Genomic DNA, 16549 nt, shown 5'->3' with positions numbered 1-16549 from the left:
CAAAAAAAAAAAAAAAGACTGCCCATTGGGAAAGAGAACGGAGGTTCTGATCCATGCTCTGGGTGGATGCACCTTGAAAATGTACTCTGCTGGGAGAAATGCGCCCGGCACAGAGGGGCATCTGTGGGCTGGCAGCCTCTGTGAGACGTCCAGCAGTTTATCAGTGGTCACCAGGGACGGGTAGGAGTTGGAAATTGGATTTGTTGCATAAGAGCTAATGAGTTTCTGTTTGGGGGGCCGACAAGCTTTGGGGAATAGAAAGTGGTGATGATTGCACACCAAGGTGAGTGCATGTCACTGAATTGTACTCTTAAAAATGGTTACAAGGGCAAATTTTGTCTTATGTATGCCTTATCTCGATGAATGTTATAAAAATATTTCGTCTACAAGGGAGACTTTATAAATTAACTTATTAATCCACTTTCTTTTTTTTAAATCATTTTATTAGGGGCTCATACAACTCTCATCACAATCCATACACACATCAATTGTGTAAAGCGCATTTGTACGTTCATTGCCCTCATCATTCTCAAGGAATACACTTTCTTAAGGAATACACTGAGCTTTCAAACTTTTCAAATCCCAGTGCGTAATGCTACCCTTTTGATTCACTGTTAAATACATAAAGAGTACCCCTAACAAATATTTCTAAAGGCAAGACGACATATTAAACAGAGGGCTGCATTCTTTTAAGGCTAAAGATTTTTGTGGGAAAATGTAAGTGTTGTCAAAATTTTTCCCCTGCATCCAGGACTCCTGCGCCGTGTGAAGGAGACTGTGGCGTGCATCCAACTGTAACTTTTGAGCATTTCAAAAAACTTAATTAGATGGGAAATGCATTTGAAGCCACACTGCCAAATTCACAGATGACACATTTTACATTCACCTTGAGTTCTAATTAGGTCATTGGACTGAAGGCAAGGGTCCTGGCTAATTCATCTTTGTATTCTCCATTGTGCTGCCCAGGAAATAGCATGGCCTCAATGAACAAGCCTTTCATAGCTCATCAGTTTCCTCTATTTTACAAAGTATGCATCTTAATTCTTTGGGTGCTTTGTGACTTTATTCCCGGACCCTTCCCGAGGAAAGTGCTTCTTGTTGTCTTTAGAATGAAGAATGCATGGGTAGGATTACCAGAAGAGCCCCAGGTTAAAACCAAAAACAGACAGCCGCCTAACAGCTTGTAGAACGACTGCCATGTGCCATTTTGTTACTGGAATCCTCAAACAGCTTTGCAGTGCAGCTTAAAAAAATAAATAAATTCATGTCATTGAGTCCTTTCAAAAGGTTAAGCCTCTCCTGGATTTTAAGCTTTTGCTTCATATGTATCTTTCTACCATTCCCCCCCCCTTTAAAGATGCCCCTAATTAATAAGGAAGGGTAACGCCCTTAGAATTGCTGTGATCAACGATGTTGACCAACTCTCCAAAAATCCTTCAAGCAAGTGAGTTTTCAGCAGCAAACAGGGCTAGGTTCCTGGAGGTCCTAATTCATCTTTGGGTCGCATACATATTCTTGGAATTAAGCTTGGGTTGGTGCAAAGGATAAATGGGATTTGACTTAGCACAAGTAAGAGAGTTTTCAACTGTACATCTGTTCTTGGCAGAAGGAAATGGACTCCCTTAAATGATAACCCTCTTAATTTTATCATTCCTACTTAATAAAGCATAATTTTGTGGCTAAGCTTATGCTTCGAAGGGTAATATAGACTCATTAAAGAGATGGCCTTAGGTATCATGTAAATTAGAAAGTTTCATTTTAGAAGTTTCTAATACTCTGAATTCTGTAAGAAGACAAGCTGTGTACTACTGTCTTCACAGTACCCGTATTAATCTCCTAGAGCTTCCACGACCAAGGTACCAAGATACGATGACTTCAGACAGGGTTTCATGTCTCACTGTTCTGGAGGTTAGAGGTACAAAAGCACGGTGTTAGCAGGGCATTCTCTCTGATGGCTCCTGGGGACAACCTTTTCCTTGTTCCTGGTGGTCCCTCCGGTGGGACAGTGGATTAAGCACTGCGCTGCTGCCTGCGAGGATGGTAGTTTGAACCCACGGCTCCGCAGGAGAAAGATGAGGCTGTGTGCTGCCATGTACCTGTGAACATCACACAGACCTCCAGTCTCAGAAATCCTATGAACAGTTCTACTCTGCCCTGTAGAGTTGCAGTTGACTCGATGGCAGTGGAGTTGGGTGACCCCCTCCTAATCCTCGACTTCCCTGGCTTGTGGCTGCATCATCCCAGTCTCTGCCTCTGCCTTCACATAGCCCTCGCCCTCTGTGTCTTCTCTTTCCGTAAATACACCACGTAGGTTGGACTCATTCATAAGGGTAACCGCTCTAGTAGGACCCCATTTCCAAGGCTGGTGATGTTCACAGTTACAAGGGAGTAGGTAGGACCTCTACCTACCTTTCGGGGTGACACAATTCAATCCATGATCATGGTTTTTAAGCATTTCATTATTTTTGTCTTCTCTTTAATCACCGTACCCTCCATCACTGCTGCCAAGAGATTGCTACTTTTCAAAAGGAGCCACCTTGAGCTTCTGACCCTTCTCTGTTTCCAGAGTAATGTCATCCTGTTGATAGACGTCAGCAGCAGGAGCCTCCGTCGCCTCGTCCTGACTTCAGAAGAAGAGAGTATGTCCAAGAGAGCTTCCTGGTGGAACAAGGAGAGCACAGTAAGGAAGCCAGACTTGTCTGGAAATGGCCAAAGATCCTCTCTAGCTTTCTGGTCTCAACGATGCAGGCCTGGCCATTCCGTTCACTGCTTTTTGTAAAGACTGTAGTGTGTGCTTTTAGATTAGATACTATATAGATATCTATTTACATAGCAATAACTTCACTTCTATTTTCATACACACATAAAGACTTACCAGAACTAATAGAGTAATAATTTTTTTATAAAGAGCTGTTTGAGTATGATATCCTTAACAAATTTCTAAACTTGCAGTGAATTTAACCTGCAGTTCAGTGTAGTGTTTATGCTTTGAGTTATCGTGAACTCATGAGTAAGACTCCTAATCACACCTATTAAATCAAACTAAATACACTGCAGGTCAACCCCAGAGAAGTTATCCTGTGATTCTGGAAAAGGGGACAGGAGACCAAATAAGTCCTCCTCTCTGCCCTCAAGGGCAGCTTGCTTTAGTCGTAAAAGACCATGAAAAAAAAAGGAGAGAGATTTTAACCTATCATAAATGTACTCAAATCCAAGTAATGAAATATCCCCTGTGCATTTATACGAGCTCTGGTTGGTCCGGTGGTTAAGTATTCAGCTGCTAACCAAAGGAGGCTGGTGGTCTCAGACAGGAGAGCAATTTGCATACAGCCCTAGTGGTATCATGGTTACGTGTTGGGCTGGGATCCACAGGTTTGGCAGTTTGGAACCACCGGTCTCCCTGAAGGTGAAAGGATGTCTGTTCCTGTAAACCAGATAGTTTGACTTTATTTCTGTTGTGATGTCCATTCCAGTTAGTCACCAAATAACGTTATGTCTAACCAGTGCCTGGCACTCGTGTAAGACTTTGATTTTAAAATGCTTTCAGTATGCAGTTGGGAGTGAATTCTGAAATATAGATCATCCCAAGTTGCATGGGGTGCACACCCCAGGACTCTCCTGAGAACGCCGTGTTTTCACAGTGAAGAACTTCACTGTAGGAGCCGCGGCTGGAGAGGCATGTCCACGCCTGACACATTTAATGTGAATGTTTTGTTTTGTTTTGTCTTCAGGAAAGTTATAAAATGTGTAAAGAATTTTCACACAAAAACTGGCTAGTATTCTACAAAGAAAAAGGGTGAGTTTCTAATTGTAGAAGATTTCCACTGGGGCCCCGGCTTTGCCCATCCTGTTTCCTATTTTCATTGTACTTGTTTATTGTTAAGTTTATGACATTGGTTGACACACTTAGGGGCTCACCAGATAGTTGGCAATTCAAGTCCACCCTGACGGTGCTTCAGAAGAAAGGCTTGGGAATCTACTTACCCAAAAGTCACCTGCATGTTGTGTCCCTTCACATCTATTGGGGCAGCATCCACCCATTGATTCCTCCAGGGAACTCATGGTTATTCGTTTGTTTTTCCTGGGAACACAGCTCTCCTTGTGTTTATTCTTTCCCTCGAATGGTTTCAAAGGCCCAAACCCAGATTAATTTGGCCCTGGACCACAGGTGGGATAGAGGCAGGTGAGGTAGAGGATGTGGCTCTCTGGGTGGGTCCAATGAGCAGATGGGAGTGCTTCTGCTGCTCAGGCAGGTGTCAGGCACAACAACAAGCTTGGGGGCTGAGTGTGCTCCACACCCACCCCTGCCTCTCAGCCAGCCCCGCCGCAGGCACCCCTTCCTCACTTCTCTGCCAGCAACTCCAGCAGCAGCAGGAGGGAGGAGGACAATGAAAAGAGAGGTCCCCCAAAAGTTTTAGTATGGAGTTCACACCACATCCAAATCATGTAACCACCTATTTCACAGAATGTGCCCTGGACCTTTTCAAGATCTGAAGTCTTTAACACCATTGGGAGGAAATAATAAACAAAGAGAGACCCACTTTCTTTTTAAACCAAATAAACAATAGCAATAAGAACCCGTGGGACCACGTGTGAATATGCGGTTGGAAATTATGTAAATAGATGCTGAGCCATGCATACTGGTAGGCTCCGGTGGAGAGCACCGTTCTCCTCTGGCACCCATCGGCTCATCATGAATGGTGAGGGCAGATGAGTTAGTTATGATAAAGCTAATGTAACCAGGTTACACATATTTTACTGTAGAATGACTTCATCCCACCTTATAGAACGATTTGCAAGCAGATATAAGAAAAGAAGGCGCCATGATTCCACGACACAGCCCCCTCTGGGGTTGCAGTGACCCCTCCCCAGTGGACCCTTCATGGCTCCAGATAATGGCTTCCAGCCATTAAAGCAGTTAGCTTTTCCCTTGCTCCTATGTAGCTTTGAACACATCCTTTACTGAGGATTGCAATAAGATACCACCCAGTGACTGTGCCATGTTGCTTGCCTCAACCACCATCCTTTCCGGATCATTTTCTTCCCCTTTGCCTTTTACAGGAACCGTCTCGCTGTGTTGGATGTTCTAGAAGGGCGAACCCACACCATCTTACTTCCCATCACCCTCAAGACCGTTTTCCTTGTAGCAGAGGACAAATGGCTGCTGGTGGAGAACACAACCAACCAGTGGGTGCATCTCCGTGGGGGTTCAGGGATGCACGCTCTTCCACGTGCCTGGCTCGGAGCAGTGCTTGTGTTCGACAGCCTCTCGCGAGAGAGAGAGACGCGAGTTAGCAGTGGGGGAGGAATCAAGGCGCTTCTCAGTCCTCCTACTAGTGCTTCCAAGGGAGCGGTTGAAATGAGCGGTTACAAATAGTGCCTTTTACCTGGATCTGTAGTGATTCTTTCCCAGCTGAAGATACTTCAAAAGGGATTTTCAGTTGATCCTCCCTTCAAGACCAGTCTCCTCTCTAGAGCTGTTGGGCTGTTTGGATGATTTTTTTTTTAATTTTGCAAAATTCCCTCCATAGAAGTTGTGGTAATAATCTCCTTTAGAAGAATTAATGTTAGACTAGTCACAAGGAATTGAGGATTGATGAGGCCCCAAGGGTCCACTTCTTCCCTGCTACTATTCAGCGGCGTGTCCCCTCACTCCTCTCTTGAGGACATTCCCTCCTGCTTCTGGGTGCCACGGATCGAAGCAACATCCCACAGTAATTCACAAGAGTTTAAGGAAATGTATCACATGATGGTGGGTGGAAATTCCCAAAGGCAAGCAGAGGAAGCCAGACACAGGGTTCAGAGGATACTCTTTACTCCTGGCTCTTAGTGGTGATAACGTCCCTGCTTCTTAGAGGGCTTGTTTTATACACAGCACACGGTATTGCAGGGAATCCCATTCACAATTATTCCTGGACAAATCCTGTCAGTATCTTGCCCTACCTTCATACCAGCTCCATGCATGGAAAGGTAGTTTGATGGAAGTTACACTGGATGTCAATAGTGCAATCAAATGCACCTTCTTAATGAGATCCCAACATAATCATCTTTTCTCGACTCCTGGCCTGTATCTCACTTATGCATATATGACCTGGGGCCTCTGGCAGCACGGTTCCAGGAGATAGGGATTGGCCACCTCCTGATCTTAATCAGCCAGACTTGCCCCCAGCGGCTCTTCTCCTCTCAGCTGTAGCATATCACTCCATCATTGCAAGTACAGTAACCAAGGTAACCATTCAACAAAAAGTGTGGCCCAGGTCACACTCTTTACTAAGGTCAGATCTTAATCTCATCCTATGAATTAAGATTCTATGAATCTCATCCTGTGAATTCTTATTCATTAGCAGATCATGTCCTCCAAGATGGGACGATATCCGCAGGTGTATTATGTCCAGAATTATGATATATCACATCATGAATTAAGTCTGGAAGGGCCAAACTAATTGACTATAACTCAGAAATGTCTTTCTCCTAAAATAATTTTTAAAAAGACATTTCTTCCTTCTTTTATGTGTTCTTATTAGGATCTGTGTATGGCTGTGTGACTTCTTCGGGAGGGGACATTGTAGAGTACTTGGCAGGTGCGGGGTACACAGTAAAGTGTGAGTCCGCACCACCACCACCTCACACACGACATGGCACTCAAACGCACACTCCCTGCCCCTGCGTCCATTCTGGCTCATAGGGGGCCTGCAGATAGAATAAAACTTCCCGTTGATTTCTGAGACTGGAACTTGATAGGAGCAGAGCTGCTGGTAGGTGTGGATAGCAGCGCACCGTGTAACCCACTCTGCCCCCAGGGCGAAGTGCACGCTCACTGTGGCCCTCTCTGTTGACCAGCAGGGAGCCCTGGTGGTGCCTTGGCTGCCAGCTGGGCTGCCATCTGCCACCTCATGGGGAGGAAGGCGTGGCTTGGGAGAAAGGCGTGGCTTTCTACCCCTTAAGCAGTCAAGGGCAGGGAAACTCAAAGGGGTGGTGCCACCCGGTCTGTGGGGCTGCTGTGAGTCATCCACTCGAAGGTAGTGAGTTTTGGTGTTTGGTTGGTTTGGGGTGTGGCAGATTTGCCCAGTGCAACACATCATTTGACTTTAAGTAAACAAGATGCCATCATCTGCATACCGTAGGTTGTGAATAAGCTTTCTCAATCCCAGTCCCGTTCTTACCTCAATCCTTTAGCCACGAATCAGAGGTTAGGCTCCCCCTTGCTTACTGGCTAACCCAACAAACAGCCACAGAAAAAGAGGGTTCAGTGATGCGAAAGAAGTGCCCTACATGGGACCTGGGGGGTGAAGGAGAGCTGGTTCGTGTGGCCCCACAAAGAGAAGCTTTCACTTACTTGAGGTGTTTTCTCTGTTTACAGGAAATATCTCCTAACCAAGCCTGCGCACATCGAGTCTGAGGAGAGTGGCGTGTGCCAGTTGCATGTGTTGAAAGAGGAGCCACCGAGCACGGGCTTTGGAGTTACACGAGGTGAGCACGGTGCTTTCTGTGCGGATGGCTGCGCGGGTGCCTGCGGGTCCACAGACCCGTCCCCTAGCCCTCTGTTCACCATGGCACCAGCCCTCGCTAGTCACCACATTAGCAAGAGCCATCAAATGGGAATCTGCCACCATCCAACTCATCCTGGGGCGGCTCTCTCCTGCAACCTCTGTCTTTGATGTCTTCAGCTGACAAATCAGGATGTTTATATACGCTCCCAGGCTATTTTACTATAGTTTTCCTTTTATGCAAGATCAGCAGGATCTCTACTTAATTCATCACAGTTTGTGGGTACGGAAAAGTACTTATGCAAATAATCTAAAGCTTACCACTGCCAAACTCGCTGGGCAAGTCTCACACTCTTCTGCAGGGGGCTGTTAATGACAGGCCATCAACATTTCTCATGGCATTTGGGAAATACTTGTAATCTTTGGGGGATGATGCATCTGGTTGTAAACACTGTTTTCTCAGGTGAAAACCCTCAAGTGTAATTTCAAGTGTTTTCTTGCGTGCACCTGGGGTGTTTCTCCTTGAGTTGGTGATCATTAAATCCTGCAGAGCATTAACTCCCGCAGCCTTTGGGGAGCAGACTGTGTCTAACGTTTGCCTGACCCTTTTCAGAGATGGAGCTCAGCACACCACATAAAGTGTCAAGCAATCAACTCTCCTCTGAAAACCTCAGTGCGGCTGTGGGACAAAAGATCGCCTCTCCTAACCGAATCCTCGCAGATGAGCACACTTATGCTACAGTCGTTGTGGGCTTCCCGGACCTCATGGTAAGTGCTAGCTTCTGAAAGGAGCAAATAAGCATTTCTTCCATCACTTTGACCTATAGTCTATAAGCCTATTTGCAGGGTGATTAAAAATGGAATCATTTTCATAATGATTTCAGAGCAAGTCTAACTTCCAGCTCAATCATAAAAATAAATACTTCCTACCTATATAGTTGGTTACTTTTTTAAATGCACGTTTAAAGTGCAATGTAATTATACCCCAAAACTCAGTGCCATCAAGTTGATTCCAACTCATAGTGACCCTGTCGCTCAGAGTAGCACTGCCCCGGTGGGTGTGTGAGACTGGACTTCTTTGGGGTGTAGGAAGCCTCACTTTGTCCCTCAACAGAGCAGCTGATGTATTCAAACTGTTGACCTTGCAGTTAACAGCCCAGCGTGTGATCCACTAAATCATCAGGCCTCCTCCATATTTAAGTTCTCCCTGCCCGCTGGTGGCTTCCGACTCATAGTGACCCGTAGGACAGGGTGGAACTGACCCTGTGACTCTGATGGGAGTAGAGAGCCTCGTCTTCCTCCCTTGCCATCACTTAGTAAAGGAATCATAGTCACCCAGGAGTTCCTGTGACTTTGTTGAATGCTCTTCACCTTGCAGTGGTGATTCTAAATCACATTGCTGCCCAGGCGGGGAACCGTTTTTCTACCAAAAGCCGTTTGGCTGTTTATAACTTCCCTGAAAGGCCATACTGGTCAAACATTTCGTTCACTCACCCCTCCCGTGATGAACGGAACCGCTTCTTTTTGACGAGGCCGGTGATGCTAGCGGGTACTGCTGACTCTGCCTGCCTTCTACTGGCCTCCTCTGGACGCAGCTCATGAATGAGCTGTGAGGGGGACAACTTCAGACTGAGGTCTTTAAGAATTGTCTTCCTCTTTAATTTGTTGGGTTGCCATGACTAGACTAAAATGTTCAGCCTCCCAAATGTCGATTCACTTTCCGGCTGAGTTTTGCTGAGACAGAAGATCTTGACAACACTAAGGGGGTAGTACAGTGCCGACGGTGACAACTTCGTTCTCTGCTGGATCAGCCCTTCTGCTGGCTTCGGTGGAAGACCAGCTCCTGCAGGCCAATGGCAGCGCCACCTTCCCTGGTGGAGAGAGCGGGCGTGGCCTTTAGGGTCATTTCAGTCCAGTTTGTCGTCTAATCACCTCAGCTGAAGCTCCATGTGTTTTGATTAAACATGTAATTTCATAATTGCCTTTAAAGCTTTTAGATGGGATGATAGAATCATTTAAAGATAAAAATATGGCTCTGCCTCAACATTTTAATGCCATTAGCAAACTGTGAGTACTTCAGGGTATGAGGCATTTGAAATCCAAAACCTAGTGGATAATGTGTGGTTTAGGACTTGCCCATATGCTTCTCTAATGATCAGGAAAAAGCAGTTGTTATAGTATCATATTACTGAAAATGAAACATGTTGTTGGAATATGATCTCTACCCAGCTTTGATTGAATGAGAGCAATGCCTTTAATATTACTCTCTACAATGTGTGTTCCACTCAGAAGAGAGAATACTGGAGCTATTAAAATAATTGATGTTCTGATTAAAGGAAGTAGAATCATAATCTGTGCTACTGTAAAAGGTTAGAAAGTAGACAGTGAGTATACAGCGCTGATTTGTATCATCACCATAGAAGTCTCTTATAACCTGTAAGAATAATGTATCCTTTCGTAATACTTAATGCCCTCTGTACTCTGAGCAATAACCTGAGAAGATGGACTGTATGATGAAGGACATAGCATCGGCATTGGGACCGGAGGAAGGTTTATGAAATATGCAAATGACCCCACCTTCCTTGCTGAAGGAGGGAGGACTTACGCACGTGCTGATGATGATCAAGGACTGCTGCTTCCAGTAGGGGTTGCAACTCATCGCAAAAGAATAAAAATCCTCACCACTGTCGTGGTAGAAACCATCATGATGAACCAGGGGAGGGATTGAGGTTGTCTAGGATCTCGTTTTCCCTGAATCCACACTCAAAGCTCACAGAAGCAGCTGTCAAGAACTAAATGATGCATTGGGCAAATCTGCTGCCCAAGCCCTCCTTAAAGTGCTGTAGAGTAAGGTTGTCCCTTGGAGGACTGCGGTGTATCTGACCCAAGCTATGGGATTTTAAATTGCCCTGTATACATGTGAAAGGTGGACAGTGAACAGGGAAAACTGAGGCAGAATTGAGTCATTCGAATCTAGGTGTTCATAAAGAATATTGAAAGTACCATGGACTGCCAGAAGTATAGACAAATCAGTCCTGGAAGAAATCCAGCCAGAATGCTGCTTAGAATGAAGGCCGGTGAGCCTTGGTCTCGCATAGTTGGGACATAGCATCAGGAAAGACCAGGCTCTGGAGAAGGACGTAGTGCTTGGTACAGTAGAAGGTCCACAAAAAGGAAGAAGATGATCAAGGAGATGGATTGACACAGTGGCTGCAGCAATGAATTAAACTGGGCGGTGTTTCATTCTGTCGCACATAAAGTCACTATAATTTGGAAATCATTCAACAGCAATGAACCAGAAGCCCTCCTGACACAACCTCACCCAGTGGTGCCACGGGAGAAAGGTCTGCATGTAGTATTAAAATGACTAGGAGATGGAGTGGGGGTGAGGGGCCAGCCCCCACCCGCTGCTAGTAATACTAATACTACTACCCATGGGTTCAGTAATGTACAATTGTACGGTTGAGATACATAAGTATTAAAGTCATCGAGAGCAAGAGAGATATTACAGTAATGCAGTCAGACACATTACATGGTAGCATTGCTCACCTCAGCCCAGCTTGGTGGTCCACGTGGAGAGAGGGGGAAGGGAAGGAGGACAGGGAACAAGGGAGAGAGGGGCAGGGAGAGGGGTCAGAGAGAGTCAGAGAGCAGAGAGGTCAGAGAGCTCTATATTGCTGACTCACGCCTATGTACCTTTTGGGGGCAAGCCAGCCCACTAATTACAGGTAGAGACATACGTCACAGGGAGGAGCTGCACTATAGGTTACACAGCAATGAGAGGGTGGTCTCGGGGGTGGTCTCTGGGTCTCCATAGGAACCATTATCAGTAGGGTGAAAACTCCTCCTACAGGAGCCTGTCCATTGGTCCCAAGCTCCAGAGAGAAGCTGTCCATTGTCCCCAGAGGCAGGGAGCAGGCCCACCTCTGTGGCCGGATGAAACAGCAGTCTGGCAACTGATTGCCTTCAGGGGAGGGAATGCCAGCGCATCTGACCTCCCCCCACATCTGCATCGCTGCTTCTATAAAGATACCAGCCCAGAAACACCATGGAGCAGTTCTGCTCTGTCACACACAGGTCGCCATGAGCTGGAATTGCCTGGACTGCAATGAGTTTGCTTATGGTTTTACAAGTAATTAACTTTCCTCTCAGCTTTCTGAATGGTCTGCTTTGATGGTAAAAAAAAACCACAATTCTAAGTGAGTCCAGTTTATATATATATAAAAAAAATCTATTCCAAAGTCACGAAGATGTTCTTTGTATTTCTTTTTAGCTCTATTGTTTTATTCTCACATTTAGATTTTAAATCCACTGGAATTGAATTTTTGCGTGTGACTAAAGGACCGAGATGCATTTTTCCCCGTGTGGCTCTTCAGTGGAGCCAGTGTTTCGTCCCATGCACATAGGGTCACTGTGAGTTGGAGCCAACTCGACAGTGCCTAACAAACGCAACGGAAGCAATGAGATAAACTAAAATCTATGCCCTGATATATTAAAAGCTGATACATTAAAAGCTATACTTGTTCATACCCCATAATTAGTTCGGTACCCATCCTGTAGGAGATGCTCCACGAATATTTGTTAAATGAAGGATTGAAGTCCGGTAGGCAGCCTTTTAGCATTTTATGATAGCAGTCATACGTTGGGGCCACCATGCTATATAACCAAGTCCTGGGCTAGTCCAGACCCGTGAATGCATTACTGGCAGACTCAGAGATCATGCGGGTTCAGTTCCAGACCCCTGCCATGAAGTACATATAGCAATAAAGCAAGTCACACCACCCTTTTGGCTTCCGAATCCTTATCAAATTAGGTTTACACTATGCTTGAGTCCACTAAGGAGGTAGCAGCAGTATGGGGAGGTCAGAAATATTGTGAGGATTACCAAACTGGGACACAAACACATGAAGCAAGTGCATACTGTTGGGAAAAAATAAAAAGGCACCAAATTGACTTGTAAAAAACACAGTGTCTCTAAATTGGAGTACAATAAAAGAATTGGTGTTGGTAGTGCCGTAGACTTACTCACAGGGATCCTGTGGACAACAGTTTAAAAACAAACGCAGTTCCATGGAGTCCGTTCTGACGCTGCGACTCCTTACCGGAGTAGGAAGCCCGTCTTGGTCCCGTGGCACAGCCATGCTTCTGCAATGCTGCCCTTACGGAAAGCAGCCAAACGTGTAACCACCGTGCCACCAGGGCTGCGTGTACAACACTCATGTATCATGAAACAGAAGCTCCACAAGGTTATATCCCCAAGATCACAAATAAAGGATCTCGGATTCGATCTCAAATGTAACTGACTGTGGTGAAGTGTAACCTCTTAAGGCTTTTCCATCTGTGCCTCAAACTCCCACCCAGTGATTGGGTGGAGCTAAGCAAATAGGGAGACCAGTCTACTTGGTAAAGTCGAGGCTTAGCGAAAAAGAGGGAGCCCTTCAGGGAGATCGATGGACACCACGGCTAAAACAATAGGCTCAGCACAGGGCAAGTGCGAGGATGGCGGCACAAGACTGGGCAGTGTTTCCTTCTGTTGTACAGACAGCCATGTCGGACCCAACTTGACGGCACCTAACGTCAAACACAAGCAAATAGGGTCTATGAAACTCTAATAGAGGGATTAGTCCCTTTTAGTTGCCCCTGCCCTGGCTCTTGGAGGCAGGAACAGAGAATTCCTGGGATCATCAAGGATGAAGAGCCACAGTTGGAGCACATCCAAGATCCAGGCCTGAAGTGGCGGAGTGCTGAGACCAGAGGCACTGGGGCCTACTGCATGGGAGACCACAGAGCAGCGCAGATGAGCCGTGCCTAGACCGTGCAGGGCGCTGCGCCGCTGAGACTGTGAGACAGTGAGGTAGAACAGCAGGTGAGCTTTGTGGCCGTGGGTGCAGAGGCCAAGGCAGCACGTGGCTGAGAGGCTGAAGACCAGAGAGAGAGAGACTAGGAGGCTGGCCGAGGAGACACTGCTGTAGGCAAAAGGCTGTATCTGCAATGGTTTCTAATCCTAGCCTGTTAACTTCCCTGATACAGCACCGTCCCTGAGTTTCCTGTGGCCATGAAACCCAGCAGAGAGGTAGAGTGCTGTGGAAGCAGGCTGGAGAAGGTTGGAGAGTGTCTGAACTCTGCCCGTGGCACTCGGACTTGGGTAGCTGGAGAGAGAGTTTCTCCTGCTCTCTTGTGCAAACTGAGCAGCTCAGGTTTGAGCTCCACACCATTTTCTTACCGAACCTCGGATCCATATCTTCTCTATTTTACCTTGATTTTATGTGAATTCCTCTGGGTTCTTCATATTGCTATCTCTAAAGAAGTATGCTGTACTCATTAAGCTTGTTATGGAGTTGTCAGGGGCAACTTAATTATTATAAATTTATTATGACACCCCTAAGCTAATGCCCAGCAGCTACAAACACCTCGAGCAAATATTTTCTTCACTAGTGAAATATTAACCTCATTCCTTTTACTATTAGGAGTAAGACAAGGACGCCCATTCTCATTCCAGCTACCAAATCTTACACTGAGTGTCGTATATGGTACAGTAAGACAAAAACAAAGAAACTATAAGTTTAGGGTATTTCAAAAGATACTTACTACAATTTTGAGAACACTATACGGAGTGAAATAAGTCCATCACAAAGGCGTAAACTCTTTGCCATCCTGTCGATTCCGAATCCGAGCAGCCCTATAGGACAGTCACTTCCCCTTGTCGATTCCTGAGACTGCACATCTTCATGGGAGCAGAAAGCTTTATGTTGCAGTTAGCAGCTCAGTTGCATAACCCATTGTGCCAAATGTTAAAGTCAAGCTAGGGAATATTTAACACAAAATTCTAGAGGCATCAAGGAATAGAGATTAATTCTTGGGACTCTAGAAAGAGACATGATTGGACGGTGTCTTCAGAAAGACAGGTAGTATTCTCTTCCTTTTGCCGGGTGACGGATGAATAAGTGTTTGGCTTTTGGTATGTTCCATTTTGGGGGTTAAGTTGCTTATTTTATACCTGTCTGAAAATTGTGATGATTAGTGAGACAGCTCCCTCATCTATCAAATTCAAAACGGTTAAGATATACTTTGATTTTTTTTTTCTATCTGTGAAATATAAGTTGACCTTTGCAGAAGTCGTGATGAAGTCAGTATATAAAACTTCCGTATTTTAATCCCCTGCTCTCTCTCTTCTCTTTTCTCTCTCAGTCACCCAATGAAGTCTATTCTTGGAGAAGACAGTCATCTTTGAGTAAGCCAAGTGTGGTCGAGACGGGGTTCTACGGCAGCAAGAAGAGAGGCTCCCCACAGCAGACCAATTGTGTGACTCTCGTGGATACTAATCAGATAGTCAGGCTTTTGCCCCCAGGAGAAGTCCCTCTGAAAGAAATCTACCCAAAAGGTAAGAAACGTATGCATTTCTACCTTACGGCAGTGGGCAAAGGTAACCAGATTGTTGAATGTGTTAGTATGGTCCTCTGTTGCTAAGTGGCGCAACTGTGGCTCTGGTAGAATTCCCCCCTTCTAGGCAGGAGTCCAGGTTTGCACCTCACATGCAGCCACCACCATGGTGCTGAGCGGGTGTTGCCAGCACCCCCAGATGAAGATGGCAGAGGGAGAAAGGCCTGGCCATCACTTCTGAAACTGGATAGCAGTGGTCTGATCCTCCGCTGACCACCAGGCAATAGCGTTTTGTCCCATGGTTCAAAGGGTCTTCATGAGTCGGGCAGGTGTCATGGTGGCTACCAACAACGCTGTTTATGAATATGGATAATGCCAACAAGGTAAACAAAGCAGAGCCAAAGCAAGCCCATTGCCATCAAGTTGATTATAGCTCCTAGCGACCTTATGGGAGAGAGCAGACTTCCCCCTAAGGTACCAAGCCTGTAGTCATAGTGGAAGCTGACTGCGACATCTTCCTCCCATGGAGCTGTTGGTGGGTTAGAACGGCTGACCTTTCAGTTAGCAGTCTAAGCCCTAACCACTGCACTACGTGGGCTCCTTCAACAGAGTGTGCCCATTGCCCGTAGGTCCATTCTGACGCATGGCAACCCTATAGGACAGGGTAGCCACCCCCTCCCTATCTCCCTCCACCCCTTCCATGATTTTCCAAGGCTGTAAATCTTTACAGGAGTAGAAAGCCTCATCTTTCTTCCCAGAGAGGCTGGTGGTTTCAAACTGCTGATCTTACGGTTAGCAACTCATTGTGTTGGGCAAGAGGTTCTAGAAGTGGCTGGATCCCCGGGGCCTAAGAAAGTGCCCCCTCTTGTTCCTGTGGTGGGCGGCTCCTGTCAATGCTGTTAGAACTGATCTTTGCATTAGAACCTGTACAATAACTGTTAGCCTCAGAACACGTTTTCACTAGAGATGTTTTTAAAAGTTGGGTATTCACCTTCGAAACTGGGGCGCCAAAGTGACAATCCCATTTGCATTCCTCTCAACAGTGAATGACGGTTCTACATTCTTAGGACAAGGCTTGGGCTTGTCACTCTTGCTGTTGCTGTTCTAGTACACGTGCAGTTATACCACTTGCAGTTTTAATTCACATTTTCCCTTGTGCCGAATGATGGTGAGCATAATTTCATATCCTTGCCATTTGGTTATATTTGGTTAGTGAAACGCCTCTTCAAATCCATTGCTCGGTTTTTTTTAATTACCTTTTTTAAATGAATTTTTTAAATTAAATACTTGAGTATAAGCCGACCTGAATATCTGCCAAGGCGTCTAATTTTACCACAAAAATTGCGTTAAAAATGTGATGAAAAACTCGACTTATACTCGATTATGTACAGTAGGTGATCTGGTTTGGGTTGGGTATTCTGAGTGTTCTCTGTAATTCTAGCTATAAGTACAGTGTCAGACATAGTTCCCCAAGGGTTTCCTGTCTGTGTCTGTGTTTGTTTGTTTCATGTTATCTGAGTGTCTTAAAGAGCCGAAGTTCTAAATTTGGATCAAGATGAAATCTGTTTTGCTTTTATAGTCTTAAGTTTTTGTTTTGTTTTGTTTTAAATCATTTTATTAGGGGCTCATACAACTCTTATCACAATCCATACACACATCAATTGTGTAAAGCACATTTGTAC

General features: G+C 45.6%; 1 protein-coding gene across 1 annotated transcript in view; it reads left to right on the top strand.

Moving 5' to 3' along the window:
* The window catches only part of VWA8 (von Willebrand factor A domain containing 8), a 426636-nt gene that overhangs the window by 258688 nt on the left and 151399 nt on the right, over window positions 1-16549 (top strand). The window contains exons 29-34 of the mRNA XM_045287091.1: window positions 2567-2680; window positions 3732-3796; window positions 5062-5187; window positions 7361-7470; window positions 8101-8255; window positions 14676-14868. Coding sequence (XP_045143026.1) covers window positions 2567-2680; window positions 3732-3796; window positions 5062-5187; window positions 7361-7470; window positions 8101-8255; window positions 14676-14868 — 763 coding nt within the window. The remainder of the gene's footprint in view (window positions 1-2566; window positions 2681-3731; window positions 3797-5061; window positions 5188-7360; window positions 7471-8100; window positions 8256-14675; window positions 14869-16549) is intronic.

The sequence above is a fragment of the Echinops telfairi genome, unplaced genomic scaffold, assembly GCF_000313985.2.
Source record: "Echinops telfairi isolate 266 unplaced genomic scaffold, ASM31398v2 ScPeMD7_11;HRSCAF=52, whole genome shotgun sequence".
In the NCBI taxonomy this organism is placed as follows: Eukaryota; Metazoa; Chordata; class Mammalia; order Afrosoricida; family Tenrecidae; genus Echinops; species Echinops telfairi.
Note: the sequence above shows the minus strand (reverse complement) of the source record. Positions and strands in the feature narration are given on the sequence as shown.